The sequence below is a fragment of the Saimiri boliviensis genome, chromosome 1 (genome assembly GCF_048565385.1).
Source record: "Saimiri boliviensis isolate mSaiBol1 chromosome 1, mSaiBol1.pri, whole genome shotgun sequence".
NCBI lineage: Eukaryota > Metazoa > Chordata > Mammalia > Primates > Cebidae > Saimiri > Saimiri boliviensis.
This window is the reverse complement of record NC_133449.1, coordinates 114647697-114668773: the sequence shown is the minus strand read 5'-3', so window position 1 is coordinate 114668773 and position 21077 is coordinate 114647697. Positions and strand designations below refer to the sequence as shown.

Genomic DNA, 21077 nt, shown 5'->3' with positions numbered 1-21077 from the left:
GTCTGGATTCCAGCCCAGCAGCCCTATTCCCTGACTAAAAGGGGCCCATGCACCCCTCCCTCCAAAAATAAAACAATAAAAATTATATTTTAGGACTGTATTGGTACAAACACAAATATAATTCAGAGCAGATTCATAATTATATAGTCATTATTCTCATTTTCTTCTTATGAATTTAAAAGAAATTACACATTTTCATGAGCCACTGGCCTAATGGATAGGCTTTCCCCTTACTTCGAGGTAATGTACTAAATCAGAGTCCCAGCCTCGACTAGAACCCAGGACTCAGTCAAGGCAGCCTGGCTCTGTCCACTGCAGCTGGCAGGCACTCCTGGCCCTACACTGGTTTTTGTCTGTCTCGATCAAGGCCATATTCGGCCTGCTGTGGGCAGGGGCTGTGGTGTGCTGGTCAATGTTTAACAACTGGCTGGCTGGGGAAAAAAGCCCTGGTTTGTGGCATTTGCTAATTTTTGTGTTGTAAATAACTCCATGGCCACTTGGTTTATTTTTTTCTAGAGAGGGTCTCACTATATTGCCCAGGCTGGTTTCGAACTCATAGGCTCAAATGATTCTCCTGCCTCGGCTTCCCAAACTGCTGGGATTTCAAGTGTGAGCCACTGTGCCCAGCTTCTTTAATTTTGTGTGTGTGTGTGTGTGTGTGTGTGTGTGTGTGTGTGAGACGGTGTCTCGCTCTATCACCCAGGTTGGAGTGCAATAGCATGATCTTGGCTCACTGCAACCTCCACCTCCTGGGTTCAAGCAATTCTCCTGCCTCAGCCTCCGAATAGTTGGGACTGCAGGTGCACGCCACCATGCCTGGCTAATTTTTGTATTTTTAGTAGAGACGGGGTTTCACCATATTGGCCAGGCTAGTCTTGAACTCCTGAGCTTGTGATCCACCCACCTCAGCCTCTCAAAGTGCTGGGATTACAGGCATAAGCCACTGCGCCTGGCTGTCCCTTTAATTTTTAATAATGGCTGTGTTTCACAAAAATTTCAGAAAGTTTAACAGCTAACGAGTTGATGCCTCACTATACCAGCGCACCACTGGCAGAGGGACCACACCACCTTGGAAGACTACATTTCCCAGAAGCCTCCTCTCCCAGGATGGGCTCTCAGCTTCCCAGGCTGTTACCATGGAGACAGCTAACAGCTAGCACAGGCTGTCCTCGGAGGGGTGAGGAGGGAGCAAGGGACTGGGGGTGGCTGGACCCTGTCTGGCAGGGAGAGGGGAGGCTGGTGGCCCCCTTCTGCCTGGGGGCCTCCTGCCCTGATCTTTCTGGCGAAGTTGTTGGGGTGTGTGTGTATATGTTGGGGAAGAGGAAGTTGCTGGTGGAGAAGGGGTGCAGGGGAGGGTCTGTGGGTTGGAGCCAAATCCTTGAGACAAAACTGCCTGCCCCACTCTGGGCTGTAGCTGAAGAGGCCGCCTGTGTAGGGAATAAGGTGCTGTCAGTTCTTTTCCCCAGCTCTGCCTCTGCTGGTGGTCTGGGACACCTTGGCCTTCTCTTCGGTCCTACTTATTCCTTGTCCCCCACTCCCCCACCCCCACCATCCCTTCTAGCCCTTCCCCATCTCACATCTCTTCCAGCCTGAGACGCACAGGGTTCACAACCAGAAATACAGGGGTTCAAATCCCAGCCTGCCACTTACTAGCTGTGACCTTAGGCAGTGCACTTACCCTCTCTGGGCCTCAGTCTTCTCATCTGCAATGGGGTGTCCCAAGTGTCTGCCTCGTAGAGTCAGTGGAGGAAAAGTGAGATGATCTCCGTGTAACCCTCAGCACAGGGCCGGGCACACAGTAGGTGTTCAGCAAATTGTAGGTGCCTGTAATGGTGATGACTGCCCTCCCTGGGCTCATTTCCTCTGGGCCCAAGAGGCCGACAGATGGATCTGATGACTGGGGAGTGCTGCTTGGCCAGAGGCTCTCCCCTGGGCATCTGGGATCCTGAATGGTGTTGGCCCACCTGGGCCCTGGGTGGCTCCAGCCAGAGAAGCATTCATGCACTTCTGAGTCCCAGAGCACAGAATGTCAGAACTGGACAGAAAATATCTGCTTTCCCTTCCTATTTCAGAAAGAGAAACTGAGACACAGAAAGGAGCAGAGAGTGACCCAAGAGTCCAGCAGGAGCTATTGGCAAAGCCAGGATTCCCAGCCAGGCTCGGTCCTGGCTGCTGGCAGTGACACCTCCCCAAGAGGCCAAGGCGGCTCGGGTGGGTGTGGAATGGGGTGTTGGGGCCAGCCTTTATTGGTCCCTTCTGCCCTCTTGTTCCTGGCTTCACCGCAGGGTGGGGAGTGATGACAAAGCCGGGGGAACTCTGCTTTTTTCTCCTCAGTACTCACCCCCTTTGCTCTGTGGGTTCCATCTGTTTTCCTCCTCTCTGGACCCGTTTGCTGTAAGGAAAAGATTTTCCAGGGGAGAAATGGAAAGATCCCAGCTGGGAGGCTGCAGATAGTGGATCAGCTGGGGTGGTGTTGGGTGGCGCGGAACAGGGGCCTCTGTAAGGCTGAGTTTTCTCATACAAGGAAAGGCTGGAGGTGGCACTCCAGGCCTCTGTGGCACTGCTGGGGACCCCCAGCTCCCCCATCTCTCTGCCCTGCCATCTTTAGCAGGCAGCTTTGGCCCTTGTGTGTGGTCACCTCATGGTCTCACGTTGGCTGCCCCACTTCCCACTTTATCTCCATGTTCCAGGTGGGAGGAGGAGAAGGCCAGAGGGCTCCCCAATAACTTCTGCCCACATCTCATTGGCCAGAACCAGGTCACATCACAGGGCCACGTCTAGCTGCAAGAGGATCTGGGAGGCTGAGCAATTCAAACCAGGCACACTGCTGCCCCCCACGCAACTGGGGCACTGCCGTGCAGGAGAGGAGACTGGATCTTTGGGTAGGTGACTAGCGGTCCCTGCTCAGCGAGGCTCTGCTCTGTGGCCGCAGGACATATGGTGAGCACATGTAGCGTCTCTGCGTGGATCACTGAGTGAAGCCTGTCCTCTGGGCCGACACAGGCTTTGGCCAAAAGACAGCAGGCTGTGTCACCCCCACCCCCCACTCCCTGTTTATATGCCCCAGTGGCAGGTACCTTGCACTCTATGCCTCAGTTTCCAGTTTGGTTGGGTGAGATATCATTCACCTGCTATCTTCATTTTTGGGTGGGTCATAGTTCATATCACCTTAATATTAGGATTTTCTTTCAACCTATTTATTCATTTTTTATTTGAGACAGAGTCTCACTCTGCCACCCAGGCTGGAGGGCAGTGGCATGATCTTGGCTCACTGCAACCTCCACCTCCCAGGTTCAAGTGATTCTCTTGCGTCTGCCTCCTGAGTAGCTGGGATTACAGGTGCATGCCACCACCCCCTGGCCAATTTTTGTATTTTTAGTAGAGACAAGGTTTCACCACGTTGGCCAGGCTGGTCTCGAACTCCTGACCTCAAGTGATTCACCCTCCTCGGCCTCCCAAAGTGCTGGGATTACAGGCGTGAGCCACCGTGCCCAGCCAATTCATTTATTTAAATAGGAAACTTACCAATACTATAGTAATCCTCACAGCATTAGCAGAACTTGTCATAGATGACTGTCAGCTGGCACAATGGCTGAGGCCTGTAATCCCAGCACTTTGGGAGACCAAAGCAGGAATATTGCTTAAGGTCAGGAGTTTGAGCCTGGACAACATAGCCAGACTCTGTCTCTACCAAAAAAAAAAAAAAAAAAAAAAAGTCAGGTGTGGTGATACCTGCCTGTGGTCTCTGCTACTAGGGAGGCTGAGGTGGGAGGATTGCTTGAGCCTGGGAGTTTGAAGCTGCAGTGAGCCATGATTGCACCACTGCACCCCAGGCCTGAATGATGGAGTGAAACCCTGCCTCAAAAAATAAAAAATAAAAAAAGATAACTGTCAGATGTACTAAAAGCAAATTGTCAAATGCCCTGCCCTGATGTGATGACGGCTCCCAACCTGAGGCCTGTATTGTCTTTGTTGTAAAGGAATATTTTCCAGGATTAGATAGTGTTACAGACGGGGTAGCACCAAACAGAGACTTTCTCCATCTTTGAAAGGAAGTCAAAGAGGGAATCACTCCCATCCTCTGTGCTCTAAACCTCCCCCAAACCGTCTCCCAGGCCTCCTGGGGATGTCCCGGTGGTGCTGGTGGCTTCTGCCTGGTCTGACAGTCGGCCATGGAGTATACTTACCCTTCCCCACAGTGACACTCCATCTCCAGACAGCCAGAGACGCTCCAGAATGGAGGTCCTGAGGGAGAAGGTGGAGGAGGAGGAGGCGGCCGAGCGGGAGGAAGCCGCCGAGCGGGCTGAACGGGCCAGGACGGAGAAAATGACGAGGCCAGTCGAGGTGCGGAAGGAGGAAACCACCTTGACGCAGGAGACGCTCAGAGACCTGGAGAAGAAGCTGTCCGAGATCCAGATCCCCGTCTCAGCGGAGCTCCCGTGAGTGTGGCAGGGTGGGGGCCCTGAAAAGGGCAGACTGGGGATGGGCACAGGAGGACCCAGGCAGCGCAGTGGCGCCTGGTCTGGTTGGGGGACCAGGGGCTAGAGCGAGGCAGTGAAGAGTAAAGGCTTTCTGCTTTCAAATAACCTGGGCCGAGTGTCCACACTCCCCCCAGTAGCTGTGTGACCTTGGGAAGTCACTCAGCCTCTTGGTGCCTCAGTGCCTTTATCCATCTAAAAGTGCAGACGCTGGCTGGGCGCCGTGACTCACGTCTATAGTCCCAGCACTTTAGAAGGAAGACGTGGGAGGATCACTTGAGGCCAGGAGTTTGAGACCAGCCTGGGCAACATAGCGAGACCCCTATCTCTATAAAAAATACAAAAATTAGCCAGGCGTGGTGGTGCCTATAGTCTGAGCTACATGGGAGACTCACGTGGGAGGATCACATGAGCCCAGGAGTTCACAGGGAGCCATGATTGTGCCACCGCACTCCAGCTGGGGCAACAGAGCAAGACCCCGTCTCTTAAACATACATAAATAAAAGTGTGCCTGCTCCTCAGTAGCTGTGAGGATTAAACAAGAAAGGGGTAGAACCGGTGGCAACTCCGTGGACCCAGGGCTCCTGCGTGCCAGGCATGGCTTCCCTAATGCCATCCCTGTTGTACCACAGGGCCTTTACCAAGGACACCATCGACATCTCCATGTTGCCAGTTTCCTACAAAACCAACACGCCCAAGGAGGAACAGCTGCTGCAGCTGGCAGACAACTTCTCCCGCCAGTACAGCCACCTGTGCCCAGACCGCGTGCCCCTCTTCCTGCACCCTCTGAATGAGTGTGAAGTGCCCGTAAGGCTGGCACATGGAGGGCAGGGCCGGGGGCCTGGGGGCTGAAGAGCAAGAGGGCACAGGGAAGTGGGGCAGGTTCTCCATGGTCACTGAGCCAAATCACAGACCTCCTGTGGGCCACAGAGCTTCTAGTCGGGGTTGACATAAACTCAAACACCAGCAGGCCCCAGCAGGCTCAGTGCAGATGACCCTGGAGGGCGGTGGTGGCCTGGAGAGCCCATGCCCCACCCAAAGAGGCAGGTTCTGATTGCTGCAGGGAAAATGCAGGCCTGGAGATGCTGGCGAGGAGCCATAGCTCACATCTGTAGTCCCAGCACTTTAGAAGGAAGAGGTGGGAGGATCACTTGAGGCCAGGAGTTCGAGATCAGCCTGGCAACATAGCAAGATCCTCTATCTCTACAAAAAAAAATACAAAAATTAGCCAGGTGTGATGGTAAGTCCTAACTATGTGAGACTCGATCAAGATGAAAGGAGACTTGGGATTTGTGTGGGAGTCTCTGGCGTTTATTACTTTATTTTTTATTGCACTTTAGGTTCTGGGGTACATGTGCAAAACATGCAGGATTGTTGCATAGGTACACACATGGCCATGTGGTGTGCTGCCTCCATCCCCCTGTCACCTACATCTGGCATTTCTCCCCATATTATTGCTCCCTGACCTCCCCACCTCCACTGTCTCTCCCTTGGTCACCCCCCCTCAACAGACCCCAGTGTGTAGTGCTCCCCTCCCTGTGTCCATGTGTTCTCATTGTTCAACACCTGCCTATGAGTGAGAACATTCGGTGTTTGATTTTCTGCTCTTGTGTCAGTTTGCTGAAAATGATGGTTTCCAGATTCATCCATGTCCCTACAAAGGACACGAACTCATTGTTTTTTATGGCTACATAATATTCCATGGTGCATATGTGCCACATTTTCCTTGTCCAGTCTATCATCGATGGGCATTTGGGTTGGTTCCAGGTCTTTGCTATTGTAAATAGTGCTGCAGTGAACATATGTGTGCATGTGTCTTTATAATAGAATGATTTATAATCCTTTGGATATATACCCAGTAATGGGATTGCTGGGTCAAATGGGATTTCTATTTCTAGGTCCTTGAGGAAGCACCACACTGTCTTCCACAATGGTTGAACTAATTTACACTCCCACCAACTGTGTAAAAGCATTCCTATTTCTCCACATCCTCACCAGCATCTGTTGTCTCCAGATTTTTTAATGATCACCATTCTAACTGGTGTGAGGTGGTATCTCAATGTGGTTTTGATTTGCATTTATCTAATAATCAGTGATGATGAGCATTTTTTCATATGTTTGTTGGCCTCATGTATGTCTTCTTTTGTGAAGTGTCTGTTCATGTCCTTCGCCCACTTTTGAATGGGTTTGTTTGTTTTTTCCTTGTAAATCTGTTTTAGTTCTTTGTAGATTCTGGATATTAGTCCTTTGTCAGATGGGTAGACTGCAAAAATTTTTTCCCATTCTGTTGGTTGCCGGTTCACTCTAATGATGATTTCTTTTGCTGTACAGAAGCCCTGGAGTTTAATTAGGTCCCATTTGTCTATTTTGTCTTTTGTTGCCAATGCTTTTGGTGTTTTAGTCATGAAGTCCTTGCCTACGCCTATGTCCTGAATGGTTTTGCCTAGATTTTCTTCTAGGGTTTTTAGTTTCTGGCTTTCAAATGCTGGCAGCTGACATAAATGCTAAACATCGCCGCATGGGCCAAATAAAGTGAGTCTGAGGGTCCCTCAGCCATGGGCAGCTGTTTCACACCCCTGAATGAATTCCATGCCATTCCATCTACAGATGGAGAAATGGAGGCCCAGAGAGCCTCCAAGACATGATCTGGGTCACAGGGCTGGAAGGAGGGACCCAGAGCTTAGGTTCTTATGCCTGTCCTGGTCCACTTTGTCTTATTTCTCTGCCCTTCCTTGGACAGGCTGACCTCTGGGGCTGCAGACTGTACTTGGCCATCAGCTGGCCCCAGGTCACAATCTCTACAGGCCTCAGGGAGAGCATCACTCCTGGGAGGAGAGCATAGTGCTCCCAGGAACCCCAGGAAACAGACCTCATCTCCTCATTCAGCCCTGACTTGCTCAGTCACCTCAGGCAGCTCTCAAGCCCTCTCTGGGCCTCAGCTGTCTCCATGGTGCCCTATGGGTTGCAGGCGACAAAATTTCAAAGCCCTTCAAAGTCTGGATTCAGAATATGCTTGTGCCATCTCCGGGTGCCAGTGTCATGATGGGGGCCTCCCAGGCATTGCCACTGCACCACTGATGGCTGCCATGCACTAGATCTGGGCATCATCTTCCCAACCAAGGGCTGCTCTGCCACCCCAGGGTATGCGGGCCTGGCCTCCTGCATTTGCTGGAGCCTCGAGGGTCCCCCGTGGATTCAGGGAAGGTCCCAACCAGGCATTGAATCTCACAGGTTCCTATTGCCTTGACCTCACTGACACCATCTCTCTCCTTGCAGAAGTTCGTAAGCACAACCCTCCGGCCCACACTGATGCCCTACCCTGAGCTCTACAACTGGGACAGCTGTGCCGAGTTTGTCTCCGACTTCCTCACCATGGTGCCCCTGCCTGACCCCCTCAAGCCGGTAAGTGCCACTCACAGGCTGGATGCTTGAGCCCACCAGACCTAAGATGGTGGGAGAAACAAACTCATCCATCCAAACCCAAAGAATGGACTTAGAGGCCGGGCACTGTGGCTCATGCCTGTAATCCCAGCACTTCAGGAGGCTGAGGTGGGCAGATCATGAGGTCAGGAGTTCGAGACTAGCCTTGCCAACATGATGAACCCCCGTCTTTACTAAAAATACAAAAATTATCTGGGCATGGTGGCAGGTCCCAGCTACTTGGGAGGCTGAGGCAGGAGGATCACTTGAACCCAGGAGGAGGAGGAGGTTGCAGTGAGCTGAGATCGCACCACTACACTCCAGCCTGGGGGACAGAGTGAGACTTTGTCTCAAAGGAAAAAAAAAATGGACTTAGAGACCTGGAGAACAGCGAAAGTGAGACTTTTAATGATGGTCTCGCAAGATCAGGTGTCTGATGTGCAGGCACACCCAGCACAGTTTTAAGCAATTTATCCCCTAGTGCCCAGGTCCCTCCCCCAGTCTCTCATAGGCTGAGTACTGTGGGGTCACAACTTCCCAGACATCGCCTATTGGTTGTTGGGTAGGGGCTTTAGGTGTTTTCTTTAGGGTTGTCTTGCTGCATTTTGTTGCATCCCACAATGCATTGCAATCCTAGTTAGCTCAGGGGCTCTTTAAGTATTTGACTTAGGACCTATGTACCTGGGCAGGCTGATAAGAACAGACAAAGCGAGCTATTTTGCAGACTAGTAAACTTTTATCTTAGACTAAACTTTTCTGGTTTGGGTGAGAGCAACTAAGGCGGTAGGGAATGGGGAGGAAGGAGGAGGCCAGCACGCAGGCATTGGCTATTCAAGCAGGGGCTAGGATGTTATGTTTTGTTTTGTTTTGTTTTGTAGTTTGCTGACCTAAGCCAATTCAAGGCACTTTGTCTTGGAAATGGACCGCTGTGTACCTTATTTCCTTCAGTGGGAAGCCAGGCATGGTCTGGGAAAAGGAACTTCAGCCAGGCTCAGGCCACAGCCTCTGAGGGCCCCTAAGGGCAAACAGGCCCAGAGAGAGACAGCCACTTGCCTGAGGACACACAGCAAGCCTGGGCTTCTGGTTCCCACCTCTTTTCTCCCTTGCATTCAGAGCTTCCCTGCCATGACTTCGAGTGGTGCGGGAAAGAGAGAGAGGGCAGGGCCCAGTTGCCCATGGCCCTAACCCCATCTTTGGGCTTCTGATCAACTCTGTCAGCTTCTCCTTCAGAACAGAGGGAGGGAGGAAGGAAGGACGAGGTCGACAGCGGAGAATTGACAAAGGGGGAAAGAAAGGGGTTAGGAGGAAAGGGGAACATTGGAGCAAACCAGTAAATGCACCAGTCAGAGCGCATTAGACCAGATACTTCTGCAGTCCCGGTTCTCTCTATCAGGGAGTCTATCGCCCCTTCAAATAATAGGCCAAGGTGAATTGCATGGTATCTGGTTGTTGCCGTTCCTTTCTTAGCAGGCTCCCTGACCCCACAAGGGTTAGGGGCCCAAAGCAGGTCCAGCCTGCGGATTGGCCCTGGCCCCCGCCCTGACAGGTGGTGGGCTATGACCGGTGGGGAGGACAGGCTGGGGCATCGGGGTCCCGGCTGTGCTGACCGTCCCGCTGTGACCAGCCCTCGCACCTCTACTCCTCGACCACCGTGCTCAAGTACCAGAAGGGGAACTGCTTTGACTTCAGCACGCTGCTCTGCTCCATGCTCATCGGCTCCGGCTATGATGCCTACTGTGTCAACGGCTACGGCTCGCAGGACCTGTGCCACATGGACCTGACGCGGGAGGTGTGCCCACTCACCGTGAAGCCCAAGGAGGTACGGCTTGAGCTGCCCAGGTTTCCTAAAGGATGCACAATGCACATTCCCGGTGCTGTTGTACCATCCTTAGAGACGTCCATCCCTGCCGCCTCATTCCTGGCCCTGGCCACGTGGACATAGATCCCTGACCACTGCCCTTCCACTGCCCTGGAGTTTGTCAAACCACCGACGATGTATCTGTCCTCGGTGTCTTAACACATCCAGCCCTGTTTTCCAAGCTGGCTGTTCTCGTCTGTCTGTTCTAACTCAGTTTCAGCTACTGTCCTCCCCGCTTGGTAAATTTCACAAATGCCACATAGCTTATAGCTTAAGTCAAACGATTCCAAATTTACCATATGCATTTGATAAAAATCCAGCCAGCCATTTTTATTTAAGAAAATAGGCTGCACATGGTGGCTCATGCCTGTGATCTTAGCACTTTGGGAGTCTGAGGTGGGCGAATCACTTGAGGTCAGGAGTTCAAGACCAGCCTGGCCAACATGGTGAAACCCCCGTCTCTATCAAAAATACAAAACAATTAGCTGGGCATGGTGGCGTGTGCCTGTAGTTCCAGTTACTCAGGAGGCTGAGGCAGGAGAATTGCTTGAACCCAGGAGGCAGAGGCTGCAGTGAGCTGATATCATGCCACTGCACTCCAGCCTGGGCAACAGAGCAAGACTCCGTCTCAAAAAAAGAAAAGAAAGAAAAAAAGAAAAAAAGAAAAAAACCCAGACAAGTAGACAGACATTTGGTTCTCAGTCCCACACTCCCAAGGTAAAAAGCTCCCCCAACCCTGCTTTTTTGGGGGGGACAGGGTCTCTCCTGCTCTGTCACCCAAGCTGTGGCATGATCTTAGCTGACTGCAACCTCGACCTCCTGGACTCAAACAGTCCTCCCAGCTCAGCCTCCCAAGTAGCTGGGACTACAGGCATGTGCCACCATGTCCAACTAATTTTGTTTGCTTGTTGTAGAGACGGGGTTCTCACTATGTTGTCCTGGCTGGTCTCGAACTTCTGGACTCAAGCAATCTCCCCACCTCAGTCTTCCAAAGTGCTGGGATTATAGGCCTGACCCTCAAGGCCCCTTTTTAATAGCAAAAACAGCAAAAAACAACAACAACAAAAAACCCACAAAACCTCACCAACCTTTCACTAGCTGGTGGCTATGTTTTTAGATCTGCTCATTAAGAACTCCATAAGGACCAGAAGCTGCTACAGACACACGAAACACTCTGAAATGAATTTTTTTTTTTTTTTTTTTTGAGGTGGAGTTTCGCTCTTGTTACCCAGGCTGGAGTGCAATGGTGCAATCTCTGCTCACTGTAACCTCCGCCTCCTGGGTTCAGGCAATTCTCCTGCCTCAGCCTCCTGAGTAGCTGGGATCACAGGCACGCGCCACCATGCCCAGCTAATTTTTTGTATTTTTAGTAGAGACATGGTTTCACCATGTTGACCAGGATGGTCTCGATCTCTTGACCTCATGATCCACCCGCCTCAGCCTCCCAAAGTGCTGGGATTATAGGCTTGAGCCACGGCGCCCGGCCCCTGAAATGAATTTTAATCATCAGAATCACAAAAGCATCTCTTTACGTTGAGAAAATAGTCACACTACAGACAGAAAATGCTCTTCATGAGGTGAATTAATTCCAGGACTCTGGGATCAGAGTCAGGCTCCCGTGGGTGTCTGCAGCTCAGGGATGAGAAGCCAGGGGTCTGAGGCACCCAGCGGGATCACTGTGCACCTGTGTTATACCTGGGTGAGCACCCAGGGATCCTAGGGTGGGTGCTTTGGTGGGAGAAGGGTGAGACAGCAGGGGAGGCACAAGGAGAGCCTTGCTCTCTCAGGTCCACCTCCCCAAGAGAAGGTGGAGCACAAGCTCCACCATGGCTTTTAGCTTCAGAAGCCTCGGGCCGGCATGGTGGCTCACACCTGTAATCCCAGCACTTTAGGAGACTGAGGCAGGTGAACCACTTGAGCCCAGGAGTTTGAGACCAGCTTGGCCAACATGGCAAAACCCCATCTGTACTAAAAATACAAAAATTAGCCGGGCATGGTGGCGCATGCCTGTAATCCCAGCTACTACGGGAGGCTGAGGCAGGAGAATTGCTTGAATCTGGGAGGTGGAGGTTGCAGTGAGCTGAGATCCCACCATTGCACTCCAGCCTGGGCGACAGAGCAATACTCTGTCTCCAAAAAAAAACAAAAGCCTCCGAGCTCCCACATGGGCGTCTCAGCTCTCTCAGCTCAGCCAAATGCTTAATGATCAACATTATATCAGTAACAAAAAGATGTAGAGAACTTTCGGGTTTAAAATCCACTTTCATGTCCATTGTGCTCGTTGCTCCCCACAATGGCCCAGGGTGGTAGGTATTGTCACTTTTATTTTATAGATGAGTATGTTGATGAAATTGAAAGGTAATGTAATGTGGCCAAAGTCACACAGTGGGAAAATGGAGACTCAGGGACTGAAGCCCGGGTCAAGTGAATGTTCAACCCTGGAGATTCACTATTTCTCCTTCATGATGGTCACAGGCCTACTTCTGCAGCCTCTGCAGTGCTGTTTCCTGGGAATACTTCTTGCCATCTCGCACACATTTGTACACATGCAGGTGTACACACATACACACACAGTTTCTTCTCCTTCCTGGCCCAGCAAATTCTTTCTTTAAGTCAACATATGAGGTCCTCCAATGACAAGATCTGAAAACTTCAACTCCTGACAATTCTCCCCACTTCTGGATCAGACCCAAGTCATGGCTAGAGTGGGTGGTGAGGAAGGAAGAGGAGAAAGTCACACCTCCTGAGCTCCTGCCCCACAGGTACCTCCCTTGGGCATTTTTTCTGTCTTTACTTTTCAGAAAGAGGCTGGGGAGAAAGTTCCCATTATTCTCACACCATGAACCCGAGATTCAGAGAGGTGAAAGGACCTCCCAAGGTCACGGAGCTTGAGCTGGGGCTCCCTCTGCATTTAGGGCTAGAAAGGCCACAGGCTCTAGGAGTAGCTGCCATTCCCTGGTCCAAGGGACTGGCTGGGCAGGTCTTACCTCTTAGAGTGGCACGTGTGATGGGCAGGTGCAGGGCCACTGACCCTCCCTCTTTTTTGGGGTGACAGACTATCAAGAGGGAGGAAAAGGTGCTACCTAAGAAGTACACCATCAGACCCCCCAGGGACCTGTGCAGCAGGTTTGAACAGGAGCAAGAGATGAAAAGGCAGCAGGAGATCAGAGCGCAGGAGGAGAAGCGGCTGAAGGAGGAGGAAGAGCGCCTCATGGTGGGTCCTCAGCCCTCAACCCCCTGGGCTCAGCTATTGAGAAGGGACTACCAGGGATGGGAAAAGAGGCACAGGTCATGGAAGGGATGTGTGTATGGATCCCCCAACTAGGTCCGCCTCACAACCACCCCCCACCTCTACCCAGCCCTGCAGGAATCTCCCACTGGCGGTCAGCCAGCTTCTCATGATAGACTCTGAACCTCAGTCCACAGTACTGCCTGGGGCAGCCCATTCTATGCAGGGCAGCTCTGGTGTCCTCCTTGCTGTAGACTCTTACTGGGAACATACTTGCATACATCCTCCCATCTATTCATCCTCCTATCCATCCTCCCATCCGCCCATCCTCTCATCCATCCATCCTTCCATCTGTCTATCCTTCCATCCATCCATCCTCCCACCCATCCTCCCATCCATCCATCCTCCCACCCCTCCTCCCATCCATCCATCCTCCCACCCCTCCTCCCATCCATCCATCCTCCCATCTATCCATTCTTCTACCTGTCCTCCCATCCATTCATCCTCCCATCCATCCATCCTCCCATCCGTCCATCCTCCCACCCATCCTCCCATCTGCCCCTCCTCCCATCCATCCATCCTCCCATCTATCCATTCTTCTACCTGTCCTCCCATCCATTCATCCTCCCATCCGTCCATCCTCCTATCTATCCATCCTTCCACCCATCCTCCTATCTACCCATCCTCCATCCATCCATCCTCCCATCCATCCTCATCTCTTGTCCCACCCATCTTCCCATCTATCCATCCTTCTACCCATTCTCCCATCCATCCATCCTCCCACCCCTCTTCCCATTCATCTATCCTCCCATCCGCCCATTCTCCCATCCATCCATCCTCCCACCCATCCTCCCATCCACCCATCTTCCCATCCTCCCATCTAGCCATCCTCCATCCATCCATCCTCCCATCCACCCATCTTCCCATCCACCCATCCTCCCATCCACCCATCCTCCTATCCACCCATCCTCCCATCCACCCATCTTCCTATCCACCCATCCTCCCATCCATCCATCCTCCCATCCATCCATCCTCCCTCATCTCTTGTCCCACCCATCTTCCCATCTATCCATCCTTCTACCCATTCTCCCATCCATCCATCCTCCCACCCCTCTTCCCATTCATCTATCCTCCCATCCGCCCATTCTCCCATCCATCCATCCTCCCACCCCTCTTCCCATCCATCCATCCTCCCACCCATCCTCCCATCCGCCCATCTTCCCATCCTCCCATCCTCCCATCTAGCCATCCTCCATCCATCCATCCTCCCATCCACCCATCCTCCCATTCACCCATCCTCCCATCCACCCATCCTCCCATCCACCCATCCTCCCATCCACCCATCCTCCTATCCACCCATTGTCCCATCCACCCATCCTCCTATCCACCCATCCTCCCATCCATCCATCCTCCCATCCATCCATCCTCCCATCCATCCATCCTCCCTCCCCTCTCTTCTCCCATCCATCCTCCTATCCATCCATCTTGTCATCACTCCTCTCATCCATCCTGCCATCCATTCTCCCATGCATCTTCCCATCTCTTCTTCCAACATCCACACTCCTATCCTTCTTCTAATCATCTTTCCCCACTCTCTTCTTTCCTTTCCTTCCATAGAATAGTCCTTGAGCTTCTCTTCTGGTCCAGACCTATTTATACACAATGATGAACAAGAAGACAGTCACAGTTCTCTCAGAGGGAGGCAGAGAAGGAAGCCACTTGGTCTCCCATTTCCTTTCTGTAAATGAGACCTCACCCAGAGTCACAACATATAAAGCCAGTAAACCCCAGATGCCCAGTGCCCTGAAGAGTCCAATTTGTAAACCACAGATCCAGTCAGACTCTCTCATTGTATTGATTTTACAAATGGGCTCAGTGGTGGGGTGATGGGAGGCGAGGTGGGTGGTCACACTCTGGCTGATGGTGCAGTCTGCATCAGAACTCAGCTCTCCTGCTGGTTCCCCAGCCCCAGGGAGATGTCTGGGTTCTGATGCCCCTCTTCCAGTCATCTGACTCATAGTCACCCACCTTTCCTGGGTAGGAAGCGGAGAAAGCAAGCCCGGATGCCCTGCATGGCCTGCGGGTGCACTCCTGGGTCCTTGTGCTATCAGGGAAGCGTGAGGTGCCTGAGAACTTCTTCATCGACCCATTCACAGCACGCAGCTACAGCACCCAGGATGAACACTTCCTGGGCATTGAAAGCCTCTGGAACCACAGGAACTACTGGATCAACATGCAGGATTGCTGGAACTGCTGCAAGGTGCCTGGGGAGGGGGAACTGGTGGATTCGGCAGGCACAGTGCGGGTGGCAGGAATAGAGGCAAGTGATGGCAGCCAGACCTAGGGGAGAGCTGGACACCAGGTCACCAGGGCTTTGGACCTTCTCCGTAGCTGAGTCTCCATGGCCCACTCCCTTGCCCGTGAATAACCATTCTGATATGCTCATTGTCCATCCTGATTTGTGTATCCTTCTAAAATGTGGATTGTTTGAGTGCATTTTTTTTAAACTCTATATTGAAGGATAACCGACATGCAGAAAAGCACACTCATCCTAAGCATACATACAGCTCAATGAAATTCCACAAATTGAACACACCTTGGTTTCCTGCACCCAGATCAAGAAATAGAACATTGCCCAAACCCCAGAAAGTCCCTTTGTATAATTACTATCTTCTCCCAATGTATTTTTGACTTATGTATGTGGCACTGGTACACATACTCACCTACAAGAGGGTACAAAGGAGGCCATATCATTGAATTATCACATATCATTGATTTATCACATACTGAACACACCTACACAGCCAGGACTAGCAGAAGCCACCTCATGTCCCCTCCTGGCCACCAACTCTGCCATTGGCCCCAGAGTTAAGCACTATCCTGACTTCTAACAACATCCATTAGTTTCATCTGTTTTTAGAGTTTACATCAATTGAATCACACGGCGTATACTCTTATGCCTGAATTCCTTCACTCATTGTTATGTTTATGAAATTCATTATGGTTGTGTGGTTTATGTGTTTTCATGTTTTATTGCTTTTCCATTATTTGAATACACCAGGACTTATTTATCCATTCTACAGTTGCACATTGAGATTGTTTACAGTTTGGGACTATTTTGAATAGTGCCGCTATGAACATTTGTATACGTTTATTTCAAGAAACACATATACACATTTCTGTTGGGTAACTACTGAGGAGTGGAATGGCTGGGTCACATCATGGGCACATGCTCAGTCAGTAGATACTACCCATCAGGCTATGAGGGCTTGGCCGATTTCTCAAGTGATTGTATGAGTTTACATTCCTATCAGCAATTTATGAGTGTAAATAAATTCTCAGAGCTCCATCCACATCCTTGGCAATACTGGATACTTTCTTTTCCATTTTAGCTATTGTAGTGGACATGTAATGATATTGCACTGTGGTTTTATTTTAAAATGCAATTGATTTTTGCCTGGGTGCGGTGGTTCACACCTGTAATTCTAGCACTTTGGGAGGATGAGGTGGGTGGATCACTTGAAGTCAGGAGCTTGAGACCAGCCTGGCCAACATTGTGCAACCCCATCTCTACTAAAAATACAAAAAATAACCAGGTGTGGTGGTGGGCACCTATAATCCCAGATACTTGAGAGGCTAAGACAGGAGAATTGCTTGAACCTGGGAGGCAGAGGTTGTAGTGACCAGGTATCATGCCACTGCACTCCAGCCTGGGCAACAGAGTAAAACTGTTTCAAGAAAACAAAAAAGCAACTGCTTTTTGCAAACTGTTCACATATCCAGTAAGTTTTAAACCTGCTTATTCATTTTAAAAATTAATCTGTAAAGACTTTGGAATTTTCTGCATACACAATCAGTTCTATTGCTGAATGATGGCAGTTTTGTTTCTTCATTTTTAATTCCTAAACTTTTTCCTTTTTCTTGTTCTATTTCTCTGGTTAGAATATCCAGTATAATGTCAAATTGAAGTCTCTGGGCATCCTTGTCTCAGTCCTGATTCACAAGTAAAGCCTTAGTATCATAACGTTTCGCTATTTGTATGAGGTTTATCTTGACTGTAAGGTTTTTATAGCTAGCTACCTTTTATTTAACTAAGGGATTTCTTTCTTAGTTTGCTAGCAGGTTTTTAAAAAAATCAAACAAAATTCATTTATATCAAATGCTTTTTTAATCTATTAAGTGATCATAATTTTTTCTTCTATTAACAGATAGATTAGACTGATTGATTGGGTTTCCCTCCTTTTTAAATTGAAGTATAATTGGCATAACATAAATCCACAATTTTAAAGTATACAAGTTAGTGGCTTTTAGTATATTTACAAGACTGTGCAACTATCACCACTATTTAATTCCAGAATTTTTTCATCACCCCAAAAGATTTTTAAAAAAAATTTTTTGAGGCAAGGGCTTTCTCTTTTTTCTTTTCTTTCTTTCTTTTCTTTCTTTTTTTTTTTTTTTTTTTTTTTTTGAGATGGAGTCTTGCTCTGTTGTCCAGGCTGGAGTGCAGTGGCATGATCTCAGCTCATTGCAACCTCTGCCTCCCAGGTTCAAGTGATTCTCCTGCCTCAGCCTCCCGAGTAGCTGGGATTACAGGCATCCGCCACCACACCTGGCTAGTTTTTCTATTTTTAGTCTTCCTTTGTTGACCAGGCTGGAGTGCAGTGATGCGGTCTTGGCTCACTGCAACCTCAACCTCTGGGCTCAAGTGATTCTTCCACCTCAGCCTCCTGAGCAGCCAGGACTACAGGCATGTGCACTATGCCTGATTTATTAAATTGCGGAATTGCAATAAAGAGTACTTCACACAGAGCCAGCTCTGTGGGAGATTGGAGTTTTATTATTACTCAAATCAGTTTCCCCGAGCATTTGTTCATTCAGGCAGCAGAGTTTTTAAGGAAAATTTGGTGGGTTGTGGGAGGCCAGTGAACCAGGAGTGGTCAGAGATGAACTCACAGAAAGTCAAAGGTGTCTTCTTGCACCAAGTCAGTTCCTCAGTGGGGGTCACAAGATCAGATGAGCCAGTTTATCCATCTGGTGGGGCCAGCTGATCCATCAAGTGCAGGGTCTGCAAAGTATCTCAAGCACTGATCTTAGGAGCCGCTTAGGGAGAGCCAGAATCTTGTAGCCTCCAGCTGCATGACTCCTAAACCATAATTTCTAATCCTGTGGCTAATGTTAGTCCTACAAAGGCAATCTAGTCTCCAGGCAAGGAGGTCTGCTTTGGGAAACCGCTGTTAATCTGTTTTAAACTATAATAAACTAAGTTTCTCCCAAAGTCAGTTCAGCCTAGGAATGAACAAAGACATCTTGGAGATTAGAAGCAAGATGGAGTCCATTATGTTAGGTCTCTTTCAGTGTCGCAGTCTTAATTGTGCAAAGGCAGTTTCAAGAGTAGCAGTTCAGAGGCAGTTTACAGTCATATTTATATCCACTTCGATCATATGCAAATTAAGGGGCAGATTATGCAGAAATTTCTAGAAACAGGATGGTAACCTCTGGTTCACTTGGTCGTTGCCATGGAAAGGTATAATTTGTGGATATTGCCCTGGCCCTGTTTTAGCTAGTCTTCAATTTGGTCCAGTGCCTGAGCCCCCGCTTGGAAGTCAAGTCCCACCTTCTGAGTTGAGTCCCACCTCCTACCCCATTGTCAATAAACCACTTTGGGCTTTTATAGTTTATCTCCATTGTTTTTGCTTTCTCTCATTGATGTCCACCTTGATCTTCATTATTTTATACCTTATGCTTACTTTGAGCTTCATTTACTCTATTCTAGTTTCTTAAGGTGGAAGCTGAGATAATTCATCTAAGACTGTTCTTTTCTAATATAAGCCTTCTTACTCTCAGAAGTACTGCTTTAACGGCATCCCAGACAGTTTACTGTATCATATGTTCATTTTCTTTCCATTCAATATGCTCTCCAATTTCCCTTTTAACTTCTCCTTAGTTCATGGGCCATTTGAAGACGTGTTTACAGATATTTAGAAACTCTCTAGAGATATTTCTCTTGTTGATTTCTAATTTTGTAGTGATTAGAGAATATAACTTGGTGTGACTTCTATTATTTAATACTTGCTATAGTTCATTTTATGGACCATAGCGTGATCTGTCTTGAAAATTCAACAAATTCTTAATACGGTGAATTTTCTGTGTGTACTTGATAAGAACGTGTATTTTGCCATTGGGTGGAATGCTCTATAAATGTCAATAATCTCAAGTTGATTGATAGTGTTGCTGAAATCTTATATAGCTTTACTGATTTTCTGCCTACATTTCTTTCAATTATTGACAATATTATGGAAATCTTGGGCTCCAGTTTTGGATTTCTCTGTTTCTCCTTTCAGCTCCATCGGCATTTGCTTCATGGATTTTGAAGCCCCGCTAGTAGATGAGTACATGTTTGAGATTGTTATGTCCTCATGATGCATTGACCTCTTTATCAGTATGAAATGATCACCTTTATCCCTAGTAATATTTTTCATTCTGACATCTATTTTGTGTGATATTAATATAGCCACTGGACCTTGATTTGTATTAGCACTTTGCGGACCTGTGAGTCCACTAAACCTCTTTTTCTTTGCAAATAACCCAGTCTTGGGCACGTCTTTATCAGTACTCTTTAGTTGTCTCGAAGGCACTCTGTTTCTGACAAGGCCAGTTTCCCAGTTTCCCAAACGTAAACCTGGGCCCTTTTTTGGGGGGATTGCAGGCATGAGCCATGGCACCTGGCGACCTCGGGACCTTTTTAAGGTCACCCTGAGGAATGGCTCACTCAGTTGCTTGGTGGCTTGGTCTGTCTGTCCATCTGCGTGGCAGAGGCAGCCAGTCTGGTGCTCCTGAGCTCCCATCTCACCATCCTGTCCCAGTTGCTCTTGTGGGGTATGAGGCTCTTCCTGCAACAATAGGTCAATGTACTTTGGGGCAGCAAGTATTTCAGCTTCCTGGTCCCTTTAGTTACACTCAGCCCATTGCCAGCATTGATGGGAGGTGCAGGTTCACAGGCTTAACTCTGCAACTGCTTGGGAGTTCATGGTCAAGTTTGACCGTACTTAGGACCTGGAAATGTACTGAAAGCTATTTCATCTTCCTTTGACCGAGTTAATAAGGAGGTAACTCGAGAGAGAATCACTCATTCTGCTGCTACTCCCATTGCACATGCCTTCTGCATGATTACTGAGATTTATGCTACATTTCATTGACAGAGAGTCCAAGTGCCGTGAACTTTGTGACTCCATAGTAACCATCTGTTGGGAAACGGGCTTCCTAGGGTTTCTTGTGTGTCTTGTTCCTCTCCTCCTAGGCAACATTTCTTTATGGTTCTGTAACTCACTGGCTTACCCCATCAATACCTATGCACTCTGGTGGAGCACGGTGGCTTACGCCTGTAATTCTGGTACTTTGGGAGGATGAGGTGAGAGCATTGCTTGAGTTCAGGAGTTTGAGACCAGCCTGGGCAACAAAGTGAGACCTTATCTCTATAAAAAAGTTTCAAAAAATTAGCAAGGCATGATGGCATGCACCTGTCCCAGCTACTAGGGAGGCTGAGGTGGAACAATTGCTTGAGCCTGTGGGGTCAAGGCTACAGTGAGCCATGATGGTGCCACTGCACTCTAGCCTGGGTAACAGAGAGAGACCCTGTCTGTCTGTCTCTCTCTCTCTCATACACACACACACACACACATACACATACACAGGCACTGGACAGTGAGATTTCTGATGGGAATGAAATGAAGACTATGAAGAGTTATTCTCAAGCTGTCACAGGACTTTTTGCCAGTCTGTCACCCTGTTCCTTTGTGCTTGTCTCTGATCTTAATGGCTGTCAACAGCGTGGGCTTGCTGGTGGACCCCTTCTCCCTTCCCCGTGTATACTGCTTGCATCATTTGCTGGTGTATGCTACAAAATGAGGAAAATATGAGCCGAGGAAATAGCTTGTTTTTCCCAAAGAATCCTTTTGGGAAGACTTATTACTGTGACCTGAGAGTGTTCATTTGAAGATGTAGGGCAGGGACAGTGACATTTCTATAGTCCTGGATGCACCAAATTGTGGGAGACAATGTTGATTTCTATATAGTGTTCCACACTTTTCTTTTA

At 49.2% G+C, this 21077-nt stretch overlaps 1 protein-coding gene across 2 annotated transcripts in view; it reads left to right on the top strand.

Moving 5' to 3' along the window:
- The first annotated feature begins 1092 nt into the window (after positions 1 to 1092).
- Positions 1093 to 21077, top strand: part of DRC7 (dynein regulatory complex subunit 7) — a 39011-nt gene continuing 19026 nt past the window's right edge. The window contains exons 1-9 of one of the 2 annotated variants that reach the window (XM_039478344.2): positions 1093 to 1177; positions 2073 to 2211; positions 2752 to 2882; positions 4200 to 4439; positions 5111 to 5285; positions 7755 to 7880; positions 9523 to 9717; positions 12812 to 12970; positions 15027 to 15245. In XM_039478344.2, the coding sequence (XP_039334278.2) occupies positions 4237 to 4439; positions 5111 to 5285; positions 7755 to 7880; positions 9523 to 9717; positions 12812 to 12970; positions 15027 to 15245 (1077 nt within the window). In that variant the 5' untranslated portion in view covers positions 1093 to 1177; positions 2073 to 2211; positions 2752 to 2882; positions 4200 to 4236. Of the gene's footprint in view, positions 1178 to 2072; positions 2212 to 2690; positions 2883 to 4199; positions 4440 to 5110; positions 5286 to 7754; positions 7881 to 9522; positions 9718 to 12811; positions 12971 to 15026; positions 15246 to 21077 lie in introns of both variants that reach the window. The other variant, XM_039478343.2, reaches the window with a different exon arrangement.